The sequence below is a fragment of the Acipenser ruthenus genome, chromosome 15 (genome assembly GCF_902713425.1).
Source record: "Acipenser ruthenus chromosome 15, fAciRut3.2 maternal haplotype, whole genome shotgun sequence".
Classification (NCBI taxonomy): domain Eukaryota; kingdom Metazoa; phylum Chordata; class Actinopteri; order Acipenseriformes; family Acipenseridae; genus Acipenser; species Acipenser ruthenus.
The window spans coordinates 29,170,751-29,192,916 of NC_081203.1; the positions used below are offsets into that span (position 1 = coordinate 29,170,751).

The 22,166-nt window shown below is 33.9% G+C and overlaps 1 protein-coding gene across 40 annotated transcripts in view; it reads right to left on the bottom strand.

Moving 5' to 3' along the window:
- The window catches only part of LOC117421848 (neurexin-3), a 295,839-nt gene that overhangs the window by 180,535 nt on the left and 93,138 nt on the right, over positions 1–22,166 (bottom strand). For 29 of the 40 annotated variants that reach the window (XM_058987762.1, XM_058987757.1, XM_058987793.1 and 26 more), the window contains 4 exons: positions 20,912–21,295; positions 7,932–8,135; positions 5,597–5,623; positions 191–310 (listed from right to left, as the gene is read on the bottom strand). In XM_058987762.1, the coding sequence (XP_058843745.1) occupies positions 191–310; positions 5,597–5,623; positions 7,932–8,135; positions 20,912–21,295 (735 nt within the window). The remainder of the gene's footprint in view (positions 1–190; positions 311–5,596; positions 5,624–7,931; positions 8,136–20,911; positions 21,296–22,166) is intronic. The other 11 variants (XM_058987789.1, XM_058987774.1, XM_058987795.1 and 8 more) reach the window with 1 other exon arrangement.

Sequence of the window (22,166 nt, forward strand, 5' to 3'; positions counted from 1 at the left end):
ACCACAGACTTCTAGATACTTTAGGCCTCTTGAGGAAAATGAAACCCTTTAAACACTGGGCTTCATGGCCTGTTATCAGCCTGTACTCTTTAAAAGTTTTAATGCTCTGCCAAGCCTACAAAACATAACACATAACATTTACTCATGCTGTAATACAGTTCCGTTTACAGTTTAATTTAGATAAAGGTACCTTCAGCAGTGTCATCGTCAACCATGAGCTTCAAGCTTTTACCCCGTCGAACCACACGGACTATATGCCATTCATTATCATTGAGTTTTTGTCCAGCATACAGCGTTTCCGGTCCTTTGCCTGGGAATGATGTTGGTTACAAAATTACTTTCCTTCTTTGATCACAACCAAACCTTTGCTTTCCATAAATGATGAAGGTGAGTTTCTTACCTATTTGTGCATTATAGCTGGTGCAAAAAAATGCCCCCCCCCCACCCCCCTCCCCCCCCTCACACACTCTCCAACTGATACTGCATTAGAAAGCAAAATGAACACAATGCTTCTAAATGTAATGGCATGACACCAGGCAAATTCAAAAGAAATGTATATATTATTGGCATGGATCTTTCTCAAATGGTGTTATCGACTCCTTATCTATAAAGCTGATTAAGACAGAAAATAATAGTATCACCACAGTTAAAATGAGGTCATAATGACAAGCATTTTAGCCATTGTCTTTTAGGTTTATAGGCCTGCCTCCAAAAAATGAAAATGACACACATTCACACACACTGGACACACTATCCAATACAGTATCTGCTATCTAATAGTACAGACAGCTCTGCTTTTCATATATCACCCATTACTGAAAAAAACAAAGGTTTGGTTATCCTTTAAATAATAAAAAGCTAAAACTTGGGAGAATAGATACATTTTAAATACACACACAAAAAAATACATATTAGTTCAGTAATTGAATATAAATTACATATTACAAATACCATTTTTGCTGCATTTAGAAGCATTATTTGCATATGCAATATTGTTTATATATATATATATATATATATATATATATATATATATATATATATATATATATATATGTGTGTTTTTTTTTTTTTTAACTAAAGATAAGCTTTTACTCATAATCAGGTCTTAGTATCCCTTATAGAAAACATGTCACAGTAAAAATATTTTTTAAGATCAACATCAACATCTGATTTTAATATCAGAATTTAAAATAAATAAATAAAGCTTTGTAATGTGGTTTGATAACAAAGCCAATAAAACTTCAAGCTTAAAACTAACAAAATAAAAACACACCAGTATAGTGAACTCTCTTATTTTTCATCTCATGCACGGCTAAATAAATCATTTGTAGAGTGTAGAATTAATTAACAATGCAAAATGTTAGGCTACCTGTTAACAATATTTTATTATGATTTAGATTATAATAGTTTTATATCCAATAATCAGGCTATACAGTATATATAATCTCATATAACAAACAATTGCAGTGACAGTTTACTGAACATTTTCCAGTAAAATAGATACAATATCTATATAGTTTTTAATTAAGCTTTACGATTTTTATAGTGGCTATTAAAAAGTATCAAATAACAAAATAAACTGCTGTAATAAAGGTAACTGATGGTTTGGGGCATTTTATGCAAATATAGCATGAAATAATATGAAATGTAACAATAGTAAATAGTGTAAGGATGGCTACCATTATGTCAAAACGTTAACAGTTTAAGATGCCTAATTAAAGCACAAAGTGGTCCAACATTTGCACATGTGAGACTATTGTTTCTGTTTCTAATTACTGACCAAAACTTGAAATTCTTACATCGAGTTTTTCATGCAGGTAGGTATATAGAGTATATAAATGACAAATCTTGAGATGTTCTAATACATTTGCACACTGCTGTATATATAGTTCTAAAATTACATTAGTAAGCAATGTCACATGTCACATGCATGCTGGCTAGACAGACTGTAGATTATTACACTTTCAGGCAATTCGGAGCATAAAGGTATTTTTAATGGAAAAAAAACGATTGATTTAGTACCATGACACTCTATTAACTCAGTACATTGCTGACTCTACTGCCTGAAACTAGAAACGCCTGCAATAAAAAGGAAAGGAACAACACAACAACTTTCTGTTTTTTATATTTATATATATATATATATATATATATATATATATATATATATATATATATATACCTAGATATTTTTCATCATACAGTAGATTTTAAATGAGCTTAATAAAAATGTGTCATTTTATAAACTAAATACGGCATTAGCAATGCAATTGAAGATCATTGGTACGTTTGTAAAATGTTATTTACAACGGTAAAATATTTGATGATATGGTTTTGTGATGTGCAAAGTTGCATATTAAAGTGTTCATTGGCAATCAATCAGATTACTGAAGTTGTTAGTCAAGCAAAACTAGTCAGCCAGGGAGTCTTGATGGGAGAGACCCAGTCCGTGCCAGACAAACACAACACAGACCACAACAGAATCTCCACACACCCTTCGTTGAAACCAAGCACCTGGAATGCTCATTTCAGCAGCATATAAACACAGCAACAATGGAACAATGATAAATGTTCATCACTTATTGCACCACTGGGCACAGAAATGTGCATTTCTTTTGTGTAATGAAAGGCTTGTGGGGTGCTGCCTTACCATCAGTGCAAATAGTGGGACTGAAGATAAATAATAAGGAATGAAAATAATACATTGCATTAAAGTTACATAAAACATGTTCATGATGTGTTCTGCAGCAACACAGTCACCCAATCTACCTTTATAGGATCTATAGGCATGATGATTATCTTCACCTTCTCTAATGTGTTATTTGCAAGCATTCATAATTCATGGTTTAAACTTAGAAATATCAAAGTGATTATATGATTCACAATCATTTATTTATGTTCACTTCTCAAATTACTGTAGTCTTTTGACAATGTCTTTTGTGTTATACTGTATACTGCAATATAAATATTGGCCAGGCAGAAGTCATGCCAGGGCCAGATGACAGGTATCTGGTAGGATGGATCTGCCATCTCCATTAGATTCAAGATGATGTGCTTCACCAGCAAGTCAAGGAGAGATGACTAAAACCTGACAATGTTCAACACCATGAAAGCAGTCAAGCTGGTAATAATGTGTGTGACCTCCAGAAGAATCAATACCAGCTTGGGAATGTTGTGTGGATTTCCTGCTGAGATGGTGCATGGTCTGTTGTAGAATAATATGCTACTTCTCATTCTTCAGTGTCCCTGGTTGAGGGTTACTGCTGGAAACACAGCTTTTAGAATGTATTACACGTTCAACAGGATTCAAATCTATGGATGTGATGGCCAGTTCATGTGACTGTGATGAGGACATGTATTACGATCAAAAAACATGATCCCTATGTCAAACTGCCTTGTTAATCACCAATGAAGGTCCTCCCAAAATATCATATTCTGCCATTTAGCAGACAAGTATATATTCCGGAATATAATAACATTTAATAACAAGCAGAGTTGGGTAAAACGGACAACAACAAATGCTGAAGAGCAAATGCCACTAACTGCAGAATAACGTGCTAGCGCCTGTTACCGGTTCAACACAAAGCCGTAGCATAGAAAAAACACACAACAAACGTGATACATGTATATAACCGTGATTTTTTAAAATGATGTTCACATTTTCAAACACTATAATAAAGCAAAAGCCATTTTAGATGTAATATAGATATGAAATATTTCGTTTTTGTAGAGTTAGGAATGAAAAACAAAACTTTTACACACTGAATAGGTTCACTGTGATCTACCCAGTATTACAGGCTGCCTCTTCTGAGACCAAAGCCTTTTCATGCATGAGTTCATTCTGAAGTAGGGAACCAATGCCAGCTGACCCCAATAACCCATCTGTGCCTTCAAGGTTCAGGTTGGAATGGTAATGCAAACTATGTAGTCTGTTCATCTGATGTACTGTTCAGAATGTCCTACAGACAGTTCAACCTTTGTGCTGCTGTCTCCTAGTGAGCAAGTGTAAGAAAGAAAGAAAATAAGATGCATGCAGGTAGATTGGGTTTGGATATAATTTACCCATACATATTTGGAACAGGATACAGCTCACAAATATTATCCTTTTAAAATTATAAGAATAAAGAAGGATGCAAAAAGAAATGTATCTTACCTTCCAGAGGTATGTACTAACAGGTATGTACAAGAATGTATTCATTATTAACCACCGATTATTATTTATCCATTATGCATTTGAAATATGATACCTGCTTTAAATCTGCAAAACATATTTTTTTTTATTTGCCCAGCTTTTTCAGTTTTCCTTTATACGTTAAAGACCTGTTTATGAGTAAAAGCAGTTAAGCCCTGTTTATCACAGACATTGTAAAATATACAACTAAGATCTTAGAGCAATAACATTCCTATTTTCATGTTAAGCTTTAAAAAGGTACCTTTGATGTGCCTGAGTATTGAATACATATTAAAATGCTTGTTATTAGTCTTGATATGCAAGCAGAGCAAAAAGAAACACCACTGTGAATACTGAATATTTTAGTGAGGTGAAACTCAATTTCTCGACAGGCCATCTTTAAGAGTTGTATAACAAGATGCAAGCCAGGTATATTATATTATAGTTATGGATTGCATATCTACAAGATATCTGAGGGCTGCTTATTAAGCACCACCACTGTACAGTATCAGTGTTAACGTACGCTGGTAAACTATTCTAAATGCTCTGCTTGCATTTCAAGCATCTAAAAAATGTCTGTTTTCTTTTTTTTAAAAAAGTTAAGTAAAAGTAAAAGAGGTGACTTAATAATCTTTTGGAACATCTGATTGAAATTGAACCTAAAACAGTTTGAATAATCCTTCTAAAATAAACAGCAAAACATTAAATAAACATGATTCAACTCTGAGGAAATACCAGTACCTGCTTTATGTCTAAACCCATTTTCATTTCAGTTAAATGTATACTAACATAAACCTGCCCTTTTTCGTCATTTTCCACAAGAATGAATGGTGACATTATTGAATGCACCTGCTTTGAACATAGTCTAAACGGTTCCAATATTTAAGTGCTTGGAGTAAGTTTTTTTTTTTTTTCATCCTGACATGTTTTACAGCCAGTTGTACTAAACAGTATAATAATAAATATTCAATTTCAATACAGTGCCTCATTTGTTCCTAAGACCGTTTCTTAATTACTCATATACAGTATGTTTTATGCATGAAAACACTCATTTATTTTCTAATTTCAAAATTGCCTGGTCGGGTATATTTCTTGTCGGGATTTAGGTCCAAAGGGAGCAATGGAATAGGGCTCTAGCCTACAGACTATAATTAAATACTGACCATCAATTTGCAAATATTGTGATATTTATTTTGTAGCTCGACAGCTCCCTAGCTGCTTTTGAAACCTCACCCTCCCTTAACTAACTACCACCCCTTAAAAAAAAAACAATCTAATAAGTAAAATTCTGATTATCAAGTCACCATATTCTTCTACTGATTAAAAAAAAGTCTAAACAACAATTTTAATGAAAAAGGCAACAATTTAAAACATTTCTTTAGAAAATATCAAGAACAAAATGAAACTTGAGTATTAACTTACTGGAGTTACAGTTTATCCTGATACAGTCTAGATGGGGAAGAATAAATGAAAGATGAAATTGCATCCTTCAAGGTTACAGCTGCAGACATCCAATAACAATTAGTCCACCCTTCCGGGGACAGACACATGCAAAAACGTAGCCATTTTATTTCTCACTAATTTAGAAATTACTTAAAAAAGAAATATCATGTCTGATTATATAACACAAAACATCCTTGAGTTAAGAAGCATTGGACATATAATATCCCTAAATCATTGTTTGAATAAAAATCATACAGGCAGTTTTCTATAAATTATAGAAACACTTTTGTTACCCGTAGTTATAAAATGGCCACTCATTAATTACTAACCACATGAATTCCCTAACTGAGATTTTATAACTTTTTTTTTTTTTTTTATCAAGTTAAGTCTCAAAGAAATTGGCCCAGATATCCAATGGCCTTGTGCTATCTTGTTTACTAAACAGTATACTAGAATTGTATGTTGTATAACATTTAGCAAGAAGATGGTGTTAGCCATGCTTTAGTAGGACCACAGATCTTTGAATTTCTAGAAGCCTTAACAAGAGAATCGAGGAAAGATGAGTAAAGATTTTAAAGCTCCAGCATAACTGGGGAAGAATATTGATATTGTTAAAGTATATTGACAAGTTAGTGTTAACAGAACACTCCAGTAATTACTGTGCGTGTTACATAATGTGCATATACTACTACTGGGAAGATACATCATTTTCAGTTTTTTTGTGTGTGAATAAACATGCTTGGCATGGTTGGCTATTGTAAAAACAATCTGGGTTAGGTTCCATGTGGTTAGGTTTATCATGTGTCGTCAACCGCAACAGAAAAGTGGGAGCAAACAGCCTCGGTCCAATCAGCACCAGCACCATGCAGTGGCCATTATACCCTTCTAATGAGCAGCGGTAATACAGATACTAGATACTAGATACTACTTGTACAAACTAACTCTCTTTTAAACATTACCAAAAAATGTATGAAAAGGAAAGCCAACGTGGGTGGCTGAATATATATATATCTTGTCAGCTAGCAAATAATCAATCATTAAATGCATATTGGAATTTGTTAAAATATCATATCTTCATAAAGTTAATATATCATTTAAAAATAATTATGAGTTGTCTTTTTTTTTTAAGTGTGAGTTATTCAGACCTTGGGGGATATAATTATTGATGACAGTAATCTTAAAGAGCATGATTTATTTTTAATTTTATCAAAATAACTGAACTAATAGAAAGATCACAAAAGCAAACCTTAAACTCTGAAATGAAACAGATTTTTTTTTTTTTTAAAACACATATTTTGTGTCAAGATGCATAATTTCTAAGCAGCATACTATTCATAAATTACATCTGTATAGGGTTCTTTTTTAAATAACAGAACATATTGCACTTATACTGGAATTGAACGTATTTTTGTGCAATAAAAGTTCAATATGCTGTCAGAAAACAGCGTATTGTGATCAATATTTTCTTTTCTATGACAATTTTTCAAGAGATATTAATGTGAATACTACATATAATAATACAATTAGGTTTTCAATGATGTGTTTTAAAAAGAAAAGAAAGAAGGTGGTATGCTAGCCGTCTGCAGGTTTAGCTGTGCACTCTGTTCACGGGCTGTTTGCTGTACGGGCCGCAGGCTTCAGGCCTTTGAAGGGTTGAATACCATCTTTTGACATAACATGGTGGATGTGTAGTTTTAATACTAGAATGTTTTTTAGGATTTTTTTTGCAGGAAAAAAAAACAACAATGTTGCTAGACTATATTATTGAAATAATACATCAAGATATTTTTTAAGACTGTGAAACGTGACGTTCTGTATTACCATTCAGAAAGTCACAGTACTTATTGTGTTAATTATTGGTATTAGCTTAAAAAAAATAAAAAAAGGGCAACTTAAACAAACATATAATAATAATAATAATAATAATAATAATAATAATAATAATAATAATAATAATAATAATAATAATAATATGCTGTGACTATCTTGAATAAAAAATATGAAAATGAAGATGACAATATCTGTTCAAAAGATGGGCCAAACAGCATGTATATTTAGGCCAACAATTAAAATAAATAAAAAATAATAATAATAATAAAAATAAAGAAATAAAAAATATAGATATAAAATAATACACACACACACACACACATTATACATTACTCATTAATTCCATGCAATATACTTAGAAACATATAACATATAAAAAAATATATATTAAAGTATAAATAATTTGATTTACTATATAATAAGACAAAAACAATAAACACATAAAGAAACCAATAGATTCCTGAATTTCAGGTGTATACGATACCTAAATTAACAGTCAGTTTCACGCGTCCTCCATCAAGTTCAAGCCTTAGTGTGTCTGCTGACTCCCTTGATGTGGTTGCCATGAGCAGGCCATATGCCCGTTGAGACATGAAGCGCAAGGATACATCCTCAGCCTCTGTATGCATGACCATGGGCATCACGACCTTCATGTACATGCTACCATCATAGCTGAGAATGGAGGCCTCTGTGAAAGAACAAGTTAAACAAATTATTACTTTTTTTTTTATATTCTTTCATACAACACTATATATATATATATTTTTTCCCCAGGAAAATTCATCTGTGCGTATAATACACAATAGAGTGGTAAGTTTAGGAATACAAAAATAAACTTTGTAAAGTCAATGAAATATATATTTGACTATATGCTACAAGAAAGAAATTCAGAATAAACTACATTATACCAGAAAATATTTCTCATATAAGGACTCACCAATCTACACACCTGAGCTTTCTATTTTTTCATTTCTCTGAAATTCACAACAGTGAAATTCAATATTTCTCTTATCTAAATAATTTCCATTTCCCTCCCTTGCCTATGTGACAGTTAGTCCATTTATACCTATGTAAGATTAATGTCAATACATACACATTGGTATAAGCACATTGTTTTAATGGGGCCACTAAGAGATTTTCACACTTCATCACATGGAGATCACACTACCCATGGATTACAAATGTTAACCAAAACTCATTTCAACATACAGAATTACAGAATGAAAATATTTAGATCTGGCACTGTTTAAATCATAGAAAAGACTGGATTACTCTGTAAATGATGTATATATAGTATGTAATTTATTGTATTTAATATATTGTATATTATTATATAGATATGCCTAGCAATACTGTCAAGGAGAATAGGGTCTACATTAAAACATCCCTCCCTGAGATTTCACATACTTTTTAATATACAACAAATACATACATTTGTTTTCCATTTTGATCCAATGCTATTTGTACAAATAAATGGGAGTTTTTATTCCATCATCTACAGACAATAATTTAACTAACAATACAATTGTTACTTGCAATAAATAATAAAACAGGCATAATTGGCAGAATATGGAATCATAAGGCACATCAAAAACAAGTTACAATTCAATCAAACCACATACTGTTGTTGTTAATGATTTGACTGCAGAGGTTACAGAGTTTCTGTTCTAATAAATGTTCAACAGAGCTGTCCATTTTGGCATTGTGATACCCCGCAGTGAATCCAGTGATATTCATTTAAAGAGAGAGAGATTATGATTCAAGACAAGAGCTCCACTTTTATCAAACCTCGCCCTGATGCTGATTGCACACTTGTCATGCTGTTGGCCGCAAGCGGAAAAAAAAACTTCCAAATGTATTAGAAAACGCAACCGTGCGTGAAATGTATATTCTGACACAATTAAAAAAAAATGTTGTTTACTGTTACTTTGCACCTGCCTATTACAATATTCCTAGAGAAAAGGGGTACATTACAAATGAAACTATTCTATGTAGGATGTGTGAATTATTTCCACTGCAAAGGAATCCTAAATAGTATGGAACTGAATACAAAGCAGTGTTTCAAACGAGTTCTTATCCAAGCTTGAACAGTTTGTGAAAATCATTAAATCCCTGGCCTGGGAATCATAGCCTTACCATTCTTTTCTTTTCCCCATATCACTTTACCTGATTGATTATTGCTGATATCAACTGTTCACCAACAATTTTATCAAAATGAAATGCTATACTAATATTACTACCCTGTATGGTCTCATACACAAAAGTTGCATTTTATTATATAGAATTAACTTGGATATTTAAATTTCTGTTTGCAATTACATGTTATTATATGTTTCTCGTTGTTTATTTTACCCCTCTGGTTACTATTATGTACAGTATCTAATACAACAGTCCAAAATGAAGTATGCTGGCAGTTGAAATGTTAATTGGCTTTCGAAAGCTACAAAAACTCCAATTTAAAACCTTTCGCAAAACTACTGACACGTTCTGCAATTATATGGAAATCAATATGTTATTATGTTGCTTTGCAGTTCACTCCGGGAGTTGGCCAAGTCTAATTTTACACTTCGCATAGGATGCAAAAGGTCTGCTAGTAATCTCCTTTAGGGTCTTTCGCATTCACGGGGGCTTAGAATATATTTTAAAATCTATGAGGAGATATTAATGTACACATCTGATTAAAATCAGGAACTACCTTATAATGTATGTATTTCTGTGTGCAAAATAGCTAATAAATGTGACTACATAACTAACAAACTATAATTCACCTCACAAAATATGCTGCAAACATGTTTTATATATCAGAGTTTCAAAAGGCTACACATGAAATATCGTTAAAATGTTACCAATTGTTAATTGATTCCAAAATTATTATTATTATTATTATTATTATTATTATTATTATTATTATTATTATTATTATTATTATTATTTACAATTATAATGGTCAAACAATTTATAAATGTTTGCCAATGTATTGTAGATTCCTAACTGAGAAGAGTATTTAAATTGCTTGTATCCCTGAGAGCATAGTGACTGGCTAATGTTGTAAGTGAACTTCATTAAATGCACATTTCTTCCAGTTTTGTGTTTAATGGGACTTACTCTAGGCAGTGAAAAAATGATTATGTGAAGGTTATGAAGGAGCATCACACACAAGGAATGTATAGCCTATTCACATTACCTAAAAATGTGTGAACATCATAGATTTGAAAATTGATTGTGAGTGAAGTGAATGACAACCACATCAATGCGCATTGATCAGGCATTTAAGTAATGTGACTAGGGTATCAGACACACAGTCAGTTAAGGCACATTATGTGTGTTTTCCATCATTCTCTATTGTTGTATATGTTTAGACTGTTCTGGATAACCGAAACAGAAGGGAATTAATAAATAATCAATGTTTGTTAAACTAACAACCTTAAATCTTATCATTCCACTTGTTTATCATGAGCTTGCAGAAAACTGAAATACTCTACATAAGATACCCTGCAGACTTCTCAATGTATGGGATTGTTATTGACATTTTTTATTTTACAAGCACATAACAACTCAGTCTTCTTTTGGCATAATCCATTACTGCAAACTGCCTGTGGGTTGTTCTGGACACAATACCAGGCTCTGAGACAATGCCAAAGTTTTGCATACTGAATGATGAACCTGCATATGATTACGTATGCCAGAGCTACTCCATGAAGTCAGGGTTCTTGGAGCAGTGCTGGCCCCAGTCCTTGACGACTCAGAGTTCTTTGCCTGAATGGTAATAAAGCACTTCAAGCACTTTTAGGCATCATTTCCCAGCTCCTCGCACTCAAGGGCCTTTAAGAGCTGGTGAATAGCTTCTATTTCTCATCAGTTGGATTTAGATTAGCCTATATTTCTTACCTCACTGTCGGCCTTTTTCTTTATAGTTGCCTGGCACGGTAAGTTGCAGAGAGGGGGTTAATACAAGCCAGGGCATGAGACAGCATTCCTCTCTAAATGTTGCTTACTTGTTAGAAAATGTTGAGTCATGATTATAGAAACCAAACTTCTTCCATATTTGATAGCACATGTAAAAAAATGTACAATTAAAGTATTTAAACAAATATTTAATCAAATGTATTTAATCACCATACTAACAGGACATAGAGCACAAATCACAGACCCTACACATCATACGTAAGTGCGACTGTACATTTTATCAATATATTTTACTATATTTGAAAATGCTACAATTCTGCAATATCTCAGTTTGATATTCTTGATTGCAAAAAAAAGACAACAAAAAGTATTATTTCTAGAAAATAGGCTGCAAAGCTTTCTTTGCTTATTGGCTGCCTAAAAGCGGAGGATTATGGTTTTTACTGCTTGTGAGCTCCAGCTGTGTATAGTATATTACATTGAGATTACAACTTCATCACAAACAAGTAATGACTCTTACTATGCACTTATTGAAGGACATAATTGCATCCAAAAGTAATTCCATACATATGTACAACATGGATATTTCCTGTTAAACAAAAAAACTGGACTGCTAATTTATTTGGCATAAATCCTCACCTAGTCAATAAACTGTTTGATCCTTTTTAAAATGTGTTTTACCTCCTGCCTGATCAACTAAACAGTGTTTAGATCTATTAACCTGTTAAGCCAATGCATAAACCTTTTCTAAGACATAGGGACTGATGTAAGGATAGACGCAGTGAAAACATTCTGCCAGGTAATTATTTTGCACTGCGGCCTACGAAAGCTTAAGAGAAATGCAAATTACTCAACACACACAAATAATGAGCTGCAATCATGATAATAAGGGTCACAATAGAGGCCTCACTTACAGCCCACAGGTGAGGCATTAGGAATACAGAGAGCAGGAGTTTTGGGGAGTCCATCACTAAAAACATATGTTAAATAATGCATTAACATTTTGCAGTATAAATTTATTTTTTCTTATAAAAACAATTTTGAATGTGTTGGTGCATTTTTAAAACTGTTTCCTAAAGATACACTTTGATTAAATGCTAATTAAATACTGAAATAAATAATCGGTTTTAGTAAACAACCTTTACTCAATAAGGTAAATAATTAAGAAAAAATCTCACAAGCTTTCAGTCAAGGACATTAAACAGTACTTTGCAATAGGTAAGACACCATCCGACGTTACTGACTTTACCCGCTCAGTTTTGCCAGCCTGTTGCAGGAATTTTTAAAGCCATCCGGTTGTTGAGCCAGAACACTGTCCTCTATAGCAAAACGACTCATTTAGTTCTGGCTTCCTTATATATGTACACCTGGGGTTCTATGGAAGAGTGTCATGCGGTAGCTTTTTTTAGTTATGCTTTTTCAGCTGAGACTGTCTGAAGCCTACAAATCCCGCAGAACTATCAACAGTGTAAATTAAGAAGTACACAGAACAGTCCTGCATATAGTTCAAGTTCAAATAGTGCGATTCATTGAACATATTCTCTTTTTAAAGTAAGCGAGTCTGCAGCAGCGTATGATGCAATCAAAACGCTGAGTACTGTTTTTATTAATTTTATTTTAATACTCTGCATTTTGATATGCATTTTTAATTCCATGTGCATTTGTCATTGGGTTGCATTTATAGCCACTTAAAATTTTCCCTGTCCCTCCCTAATTTAATTAATATGTTCTTTACAGTGAATTATCTGCATTTATTTTACAAGTGCTGAGACAATACAGAATGGGTAAGCTCTTAATTACTTGTTTCTACAATGGTTTGCACGTTGTAAGTTTTTGGAGGGTCAGCAATTGCCCAAGTGCAAGGCTAAATCCTTAGATCTCATTATAATGTTTGCGCCCGCTTAGTATTCCAGATCCCCGCCCAATTCCATGCTCTTTTCTTCATTTGACTACATTTAAATACCATTTAAATTGATTAATGATGGCAAACTGCTAATTTGATAGCAGGTGCAGAACGACAGGTGAAAACCATTCTTTACATACACCGCATTTTTAATGACCACTAAAATCCCACTTTACGCCAGCTAAACACGGTTTTTGGCAGCAATATCTGTGTTTTGCAGCTGCAAATCACTTTGCACGTATCCTTACATCGGCTCTATGATGTATCACAACAATCCACAGCCTACTAACTTCCTAGTACCTGGCAGCATCATGGATTTCCTGAATATTATGTCAACCATAGATTTGACTAGGCTTATTCATTGATATTATGTAGACAATCTAAACTAGAAATGAACAGCATTCCATTAAACATACAGGAACAACATGCCTTGTCCATACAGGTCTATTCATTAATCGTCATTCATTAATCATCATACAAAATATCCTAGAATAACAGGTACCAGGCCTAGAACATTGTTTCTTGAGTATATTAGGATATGTTGCCATAACAAAGGTTGTGCAGCTGTTCAATCTTCCACTTGATGGCACCAAAGGCCAAGCATGCACTGGTATCCTGCTTGCAAATGGGTGGCAGTGGCCATGATAATACAGTAGGTTTTTCTGGATGTTCTGTTTATTTTTAAATTAAAATTAATTACATAAACATTTACAAATTTCACAGGGACAGAAAGAATATAACAAACCATCAATACACAGTGTTTCTACAAATTATAGAAACAATAAATTTGTACCAATATTGACATACTGTGCTTATAGCAATCAGTTGCAGACTGCAATGTGATATTGTCTAAGCAATTTGATCCTTAAGCATCTGCATAGGATATATATATATATATATATATATATATATATATATATATATATATATATATATATATATATATATATATATATATATATATACTGTATATATAAATCTTCCCCTGAGCTCATACTACTGTATGTACAAGGGAGGACTGGTACTGAATACCATGCCATAGATGGTTTCTCAGCCATGCAAGTAACCTACAGTGACAGATCAGAATGCAGTCATTGCACTACAGAGCTACTGCAAAGTAAAACATCAACATAGATTAAAGGACAACCACTGAGTGTGAATGGCTACTGATGAATAATTTACATTATGTCAGTCTGACTTTGTAGCATGTTAAAAAAAAAAACATCACTAAACCCTAATCTGTATTCACATTAGATGTTTTCAGTTTATGTCTGCAATGTTCTTATTTCTCCTACCAGTCCATTAACTCTGAAATAGTCAATATCTATTGGTATAGCAGTATTTTATACAACTCCTTTCTCTGCCTTATCCATTCGTCACCCAAAGCACTTTAACATGTTTGGTACACATTCTGTGTTGGCCACTTAATGCTATCTTTAATATGGCACAGTACAACCTTGACAACTAAGGTAAGGGTAAAAACAGAAAGAACAACAAAAATCAAAAGCCTTGTCCTTTTGCAAGCGTGCCTCACACATGACTCAGGACAGGAGATAGAAAGTGAGATATAAAACTCATTATTCTGCTCAATGTGACAATTATTTAACGTTCAGCAAAAGATAACTGTTTTAGATAAATGAAACAAAGAAGACTATAGCAAACAGCAGTCAATATCTAGCCACTATGCGACAATGTGCTTTGCTCATCATTTTTCTACCATCGTTTGTCACAATTCAAAATCTTGACAAATTCAATATACATTATTTCCTTCCATTATTGTTTTTTTTCAGTAACTTTTTTTTCTCATTATTGTACAGAGATGTAAAAACGTGATGCTCATGTTTAGACATAGGAAGCATCTAATTAGAAGCTGTAATAAAACTACTGTATGGTTATTCAATATTTGATATCCAAAGGGTTATCTAAAAACCTGAATTAGGACTCATGTGGAAACTTAGAAAATGGAAATAGAAAGCTATGTTTTTTTCATAAATGTTTAATTTATTCCAGACTAGATGCCCCTTTACTTGAATTTTTTATTGCTTGTATAGACGTTGCATAAAACATTTCAAATATTCTGGTTGCAAGTGACATATTTTGGGTGTTATGGGTGGAGGACATGTTTGGGATCTTATAATATTGAAGGACAATGTCACTGAACTGATACATGAATCATTCCCAACCTTTCAGTTGAACAAAATATATATGTTTTATTATGGATATTGATTGCAAAATGTATTTTCAGCCATTCTGCATCATGTTTCTACCTTTATACTGCCCAATTCTATACCAGACAAATGCACCGGTCATATATGTAAGGAACTGAAGGCTAATGCTACTATTTAAACCAAAGCTCTAAACCTTGAAGTGTCTAGTAAGATGAATGTCCAGCTGCTGTAACACATTACCCTCCAGATACTGTACACTAAGGAGGTATCACGTAATCTCTGTAGAGAGACCTCCATTAGGTCACTAGAGGACTTTTGGTAGCAAGCACAAATGGTTTCTCACACACTAAACGTACAATTTTTAACAATATAAAACCTTACATCACATGTCTCTCAATATCTAACAGCTGAATGCAAAAGCGGGTCGGGTTCAGGTCGGAAAGTGAACTTTTTCGCGGTTCCGGTGCAGATCCAAAAAATATATATATTTTCGGGTCTGAATTTGAATAACCAAAAACATTTTCTGTCCTTTCAGCGTACTCATCTGTAACCCTTTTGCAAATAATGTATTACAACGTAAATGTACCAGTATTGCCTGCACTAAAGCAGGAGGCAAAACAAATCTTTACTTGATGGGTGCCCGAATGATTTTTAGAAATGCTACTTCACATTATGAATCATCAACTATGTGGTCTTACACCACTGACATCTTGCAGTGTACAGTGCACTAACCAAACACAGATTACAGCGAGACCTACTTTTGGCTATGCATCTCAGCTGAATTGAGGGCTATTTGGATAGTGCAGTATTTATATTAATTGTCACTGCTCTTATGGTTTGTAGTAAGAGCTAAGCATGATGGTAGCAGTTTGCAGCAGTTGTGGAACATTATGGTTCCTGCACTGCCTGAGGCCAGGATAGGTGACCTTCACAGTACCAGAATCAATAGCGATTAACTCAAGTGCTGTAGCTAGCAGTCTGAAACCCGCTGCTGCAGCAAACTCACATAAATCTCCTTGCTATGCTACACTGAGCTAAGGGAAAGTATTAGCTTGATAAAAATGCTCATAAGAGTTTGTCTGTTCAGATTTGTACTGGAGTTATAATGGCTATTACATAATAATGCAACAGCCAGCTGTATATTTGTTTGTTCTGCTGTCCTCTCTGTGATTTTTAATTGTTGCTGCCTAAAATGTGCCACCTGGTGCATGACCCAGTAGAGGTGCATACATATGCATCACCAAACACCTGTAAATATAATATAACAGCAAATATACAGGGTAGCCCAACATATAAGGTCCACCTATAAATAAATAAAACTGAACACACATCCAAAGGGTTTTATTGCAGTACTCTGCCAGATCAATCTAATCGTCTTTGAAATCCAGTATACACAGTATGGATTGAGGTCATTTGGCTTGCCATTACTTCTACTTGTACAGTAGGTAATCCATGTCTAATTAAAAGCAAAGGGGCTCTCTAACTAGGGAGTAAAACACCTACTTTCACAATGACATATGAAGATACAGTGTAGGATGTGCCGAAGTTAACTGTCCTCTTCTAGAACTGGCAGATACTTTGCTCAGTAGAGCAGCTAGTTCAGCATTGCAGTGCTGCCATGTAACACACATGATATTACATGTTCATTCCTCATCCTTGACAATATTCCACAAACAATAATAATAATACACAATCTGTGCGTGTCTTTACTTCTTTCCAAAACAACAACAGCCTATATGTTGTCTCTCCTGAAAATGGTACTGCACACTTATGGTGAGGATATAATTTCGCTATATTTCAGTAGAAATAGTTGCATTGTAGGGAGACTGGCATTGTAGCTCTGATGATATTTCATAATACGGGAACACTTTCCTTCTAAGCAACTCCCTCTCTTCATTTTCTTTTCCAGCAGATTCCACTGCTGCACACTGTAAAAAAAGATTTATTTGTATAGAGCGTAACTCCCCAGGTACTACAGTAGTGTATAATAAGAATAAGAAATAATCTTTATGATGTGCATTTCCATCTTGAGTCCTAAGACCCTTTTAGTGGCTCAGCTTGTGTTTTTGGCTTTAAAATCACTTGCTCAGAGCAGTTTAACACCATGTCCTCATTAATACATTATGCAAAGAGAGCAAAGAACTGTAATTGCCTGAACATGCAAGGGGTCCACAGCTGCACAGTACCAACCCTGAAAATGGCTTTGTGTGTGGCATAGTTTAAAATAAAATGTGAAGCAAATGTCAAGTGGTTATGTGAATACTTAAAAACAGGGCCCATAGAAATCTGAATATAGGCCTGTCATTAAAGAGTAAGTAGCGGGGTTCCAAAAAATATACCGTTACGCATCCCCATATGTTGCTACAACTGCTTAAATAATCTACCTGTCATTTCTCTTTTTATTGTTAACATCCTGACAACTTTCTACACTTATAACTTTAAAGTCTCTTTCAAAGCTCTTTTTACAATGACAGCTCTAGTGCACTGGGGTTTGAGATCTGTCCTCTAAATCACTGCAGGAACAGCAATAAAAAAAATTTAAAAAGCATAACAACACATACTCTGGCTTTTCTTTTCTGTACCACATAATGGATCGCTATTGCTGTGTTACCAGTTTGACAATGTGGGCAATACTCTTTACATTATCAGTGCACTAGAGCTGTCATTTTGAAAAGAACTTTGAAAACAAACTGTAAATTTACATGTAAAAAGTTGTCAGGATGTTAACAATGAAAGGAAAAATTACAGGTACGTTATTAATAACAGTTGTAGCAACACATGGGGACATGTAATGCTATATTTTTCAGAACCCAGCTACTTACTCTTTAAGCTAGTAAACTAGTATATAACTATTTCAGAATGAAGTGGCCACTTTAAAGTGATACATTGTTTGCTTGTCATATGGCCTTTATTTGTTTTTAAATATTACATTCTAATTACAAGATTTTTTTCATTGTTAAAGCCCTGTAAATTAACAGCTCTCACTGAATATATCCAACACGAATCTCAGTTTTGTTTATATATAATGTGTACACAAAGCATTCAAGAGAGATCTTAATTTCTTTCTAATTTTAAGTGTTTGAAACTACAGTATGTCCCAAGATCCATTACATGATTCATATTTAGCATTCTGTTGGTGAAGTGGATGCAAATAACCACTAGATGGTGTAGAGAAAAACTACAACTAGATTCACAGCTTAATCACTACGCATGTTTGCAGTTTCAATAGTCTATAGGTGTGGCAACACAATGCACAGGGAGCGATACTCATTTGAACAAGCAAATACAGGGCTGACATATTATATTTTACTTGGTGATGTGGAATAAAGATGTCTACTGCCCTTATAAAAGTTGGCTATAGTAAAAGCATTGAAAGCATGGTAACTCATAGGCAAGCATTGTAAAAACCAGTGAGATATGGTAAGAAATATACAAAAAAATGGCAAATTGTTGTAAGGGTGCCCTTACACTGCAGCTTTTACCCTGAACCATCCCTACCCCTCTTTGCAAGCTACACTATCTTTATGAAAAAAACTGATTCACATTTCCAGTGTCTTACATATATCTTAGCAACCCAAACACACCCATAAGGGAAGTTCACACAACATTACCTCAGCATTTGTTATACATGAAAGCCCAGGAATGTTAAGACTGTATATTGCCCTAGGAATGCAAAACCATGTCCTTTTGAAAACATTTTTAAATTGCAAAATAGAATTCCAACAATAACCTGGTGTATTATGATGACACTGCCAATATAATTCTGTATACAATAGTGTAGATACTGTACATAGTTTAGATGATATTTTACAAAGAATCAGCTGTTTGCTGTTCCATCAAATATTTCTTGTATGTAAACCTTGCTAGTCTAACTAAATATTTCTAAGGATAAAGTGTGACATATTCATGTACAAGAACAGTATTTTACAATTCTTATAGGTTTGTGACATGAAAAGCACAGATGTGTATCTGCTATCCCTTTTGAGTTTTGGGGAGCTGAAGGGATGCCATTTCTGGCTTCATGTTCACTTTGCAGGCTCATAACTCAGTAACCATTGACTGACATTGTATATATAGTCTTTGTTGATGTTAGATAACCAGGAGAAATGACAAGAAAGGTCGATAACTACAGTACAGTGGTTCAGGAGTTCTCACGAAGATAATATAGCATTTTTTTTTGGCGTTGTTGCACTTTTTTCTACATTTGGCCCCACATTACTAAACTAGAAAAGCAGTTCTGTGTGTGCAGCGAGTATCACGAATACATCTTGAATTATATGAGATCTGATTTCTCAAATATATGGCCCCTTTTTAGTGCTTGTTTTAATTCGTCACTGGCACCCCCCCTATTATAGGCCCATAACTTCAAAAATAATTGAGAGCTAGTATCTTCCTAAAACACTTCCAGGTTCTTCCATATGTAACATCATCCATGATACTTATGTCTACATATGGGGAAGCAGTGTCAAAGCCAAAGGCCAATATACAATAATACAGATACCTGTATGCATTTTAGTACTTTAGAGTAGATGGTGTTTTTTGTCAGTGTTTGGAAATTTAACAGAAACACCATTCTTAGAACTGCCATATGCGATCCAGATAAATACAAACAAACAAAATCCTATGCTTTCATGCTGACACCATCCACTGATTATTCCAGTCAAATTCAGAACTCAATTTAATTGCAGAAAACCATCTTACCAAATCTGTATGTCAAAACAAAAATCATAAAAACAAATCATCATCATGAGGTCACAATGACACCTAGAAATACCATTGTGTTATAGATTGTATTACTGCAAAAGACAACTCTGTCATAAATCATTGTTATCATTAACAGCAAAAAAAAATGTTTTATTTTACATAGCTTTTGCATACCTATATAACAGACTAGATTGTTACCAGGATTAAGGTTAAGCAAGTGAGACAGCAAGCTATTCTTGCTTGGAGCTAATCGTGGGGTAAGTAATTTATTTATATGCCAACACTGCTTAGTATTCTTAAGAAACAAATGTTACCAATTACCTGTATACATTAAATTGATGGCTAGATAATCTCTATACCAAGTTATAATTAAGAGCTGCAAAGACTATTCTTCAATACAAATAAAACAGGTAAATTATTAACCAAGTAGACATCATCAGACTTGCATGTGAAATATTCATCTTGCATGTGAAATATTCATAAATCTACAAAAAACAATCTGAATTATTCAGATACTGTAAACCTTTTATAATTTTACCTACAATTGTACCAACATTGAAAGGGAATATGTCACATTTCCAATATGAAAAAAAGTGTCTGGTCCTTGAAACTCGGTATGCAATTCACACCAGTGTTTGAATTGGTGAAGAAGCATTAGTGCATATGTCAATGAGCACCACTGGGGCACCACTGTAAACTGCAATAGCTTCCAGTCTGGTGGTTCTGACTTGATCCATAATCTAGCCTTAATAACAACACAATCGCAGAAGTTATGTTACTTACCCCTTTCACAGGTTCTGGACCAGGAGCCAGTGCCAGTGCAATCACAGATGAATCTATTCCAGCCTTCTTTGCATACTGCATTGTTTTTACATGGATAACTTTCACACTGTTTAGAGGTGATCTTGGAACATGATGGCTTTATTCCGGCACCGTTTTGCTCCTCTGCTATCTGCCTTATATCTTTGCTTCGGCCATCAATAAACAGGTCTCTGATGCATCCCACATAGCCATAGTTGAGCATTGCAGTCCACAACTCTGTGGGCAAGATGAGCCCTGCTCGGTTTTCTGGCAAACCACCTAAGTACATGTCACCCTCTAAATCAAGAATCTCACTTTCACCACTGGCAGTAAATGGGGTGCGACGACTGTTTACAGATATGGTACCTGAAAAAAAAGACATAAAATTTAGCTAGACATTATATTAACTGTTCTCTTTAAATGCACTAAACTGCTTGTTTGTTTATTTTTTAAATTAAACTTTTAAATCTCAGGGAGTAATACAAACAAATAAATACATACAAAATTATTAATGTAGTCAATGTATACTTATTGTTTGATGCAGAAGTCTTTGAACAAAATCAAGGACTGGAGAAACTAGTCTCTATAGTCTACAATAAATGTTACACAAACAACAATGTAGTAGATTCACAAGTTTTACACAAGCCCCTTTGGGGAGTATGGACAAGCAGCATTGCAGGCTTCTATGACTTAGTAACTTTGCTAAGCCTGATGGCTGTAGCTTCAACATATATAATGCAGGAAGAGTTTAATAATAAGAGGATAGGCACCTGTGGGCATTCTGTAGATTCAGCTATACAAACATGTAGCTTCAGTACAGGATCAGAATAGGTTACTTTTGTGTATTTTTTAGCAGCACTATTAGAGCTTCTATAACTAATTTTGATTCAAGCTCTGGGAGAGATTTAAGTTTAAATAGCAGCTCCGGCACTACATGGCAATGTAAATAGTCTATCTTACGATAACACATTACCCATTCATATTTATCAAATGGGTTATGTTGACTGATATCTTTTCTCAAAAGGTCACATTAGCCCCTCAGATGTAGCAACATGTAGTCATTGACCACTGACAGAAAAGTGAGTTTCAGACTCAAAGACCCAGGAGCAATAAAGAATACCAGAGAATCGGGATACCATCACTGAAAACCTCTATAACGCAAGTGGGATGCACTGAAATTACGGCTTCTGAGCCATGTCTGAGATGAGGTTAAAAGCTCTATAACTATGAATACAGA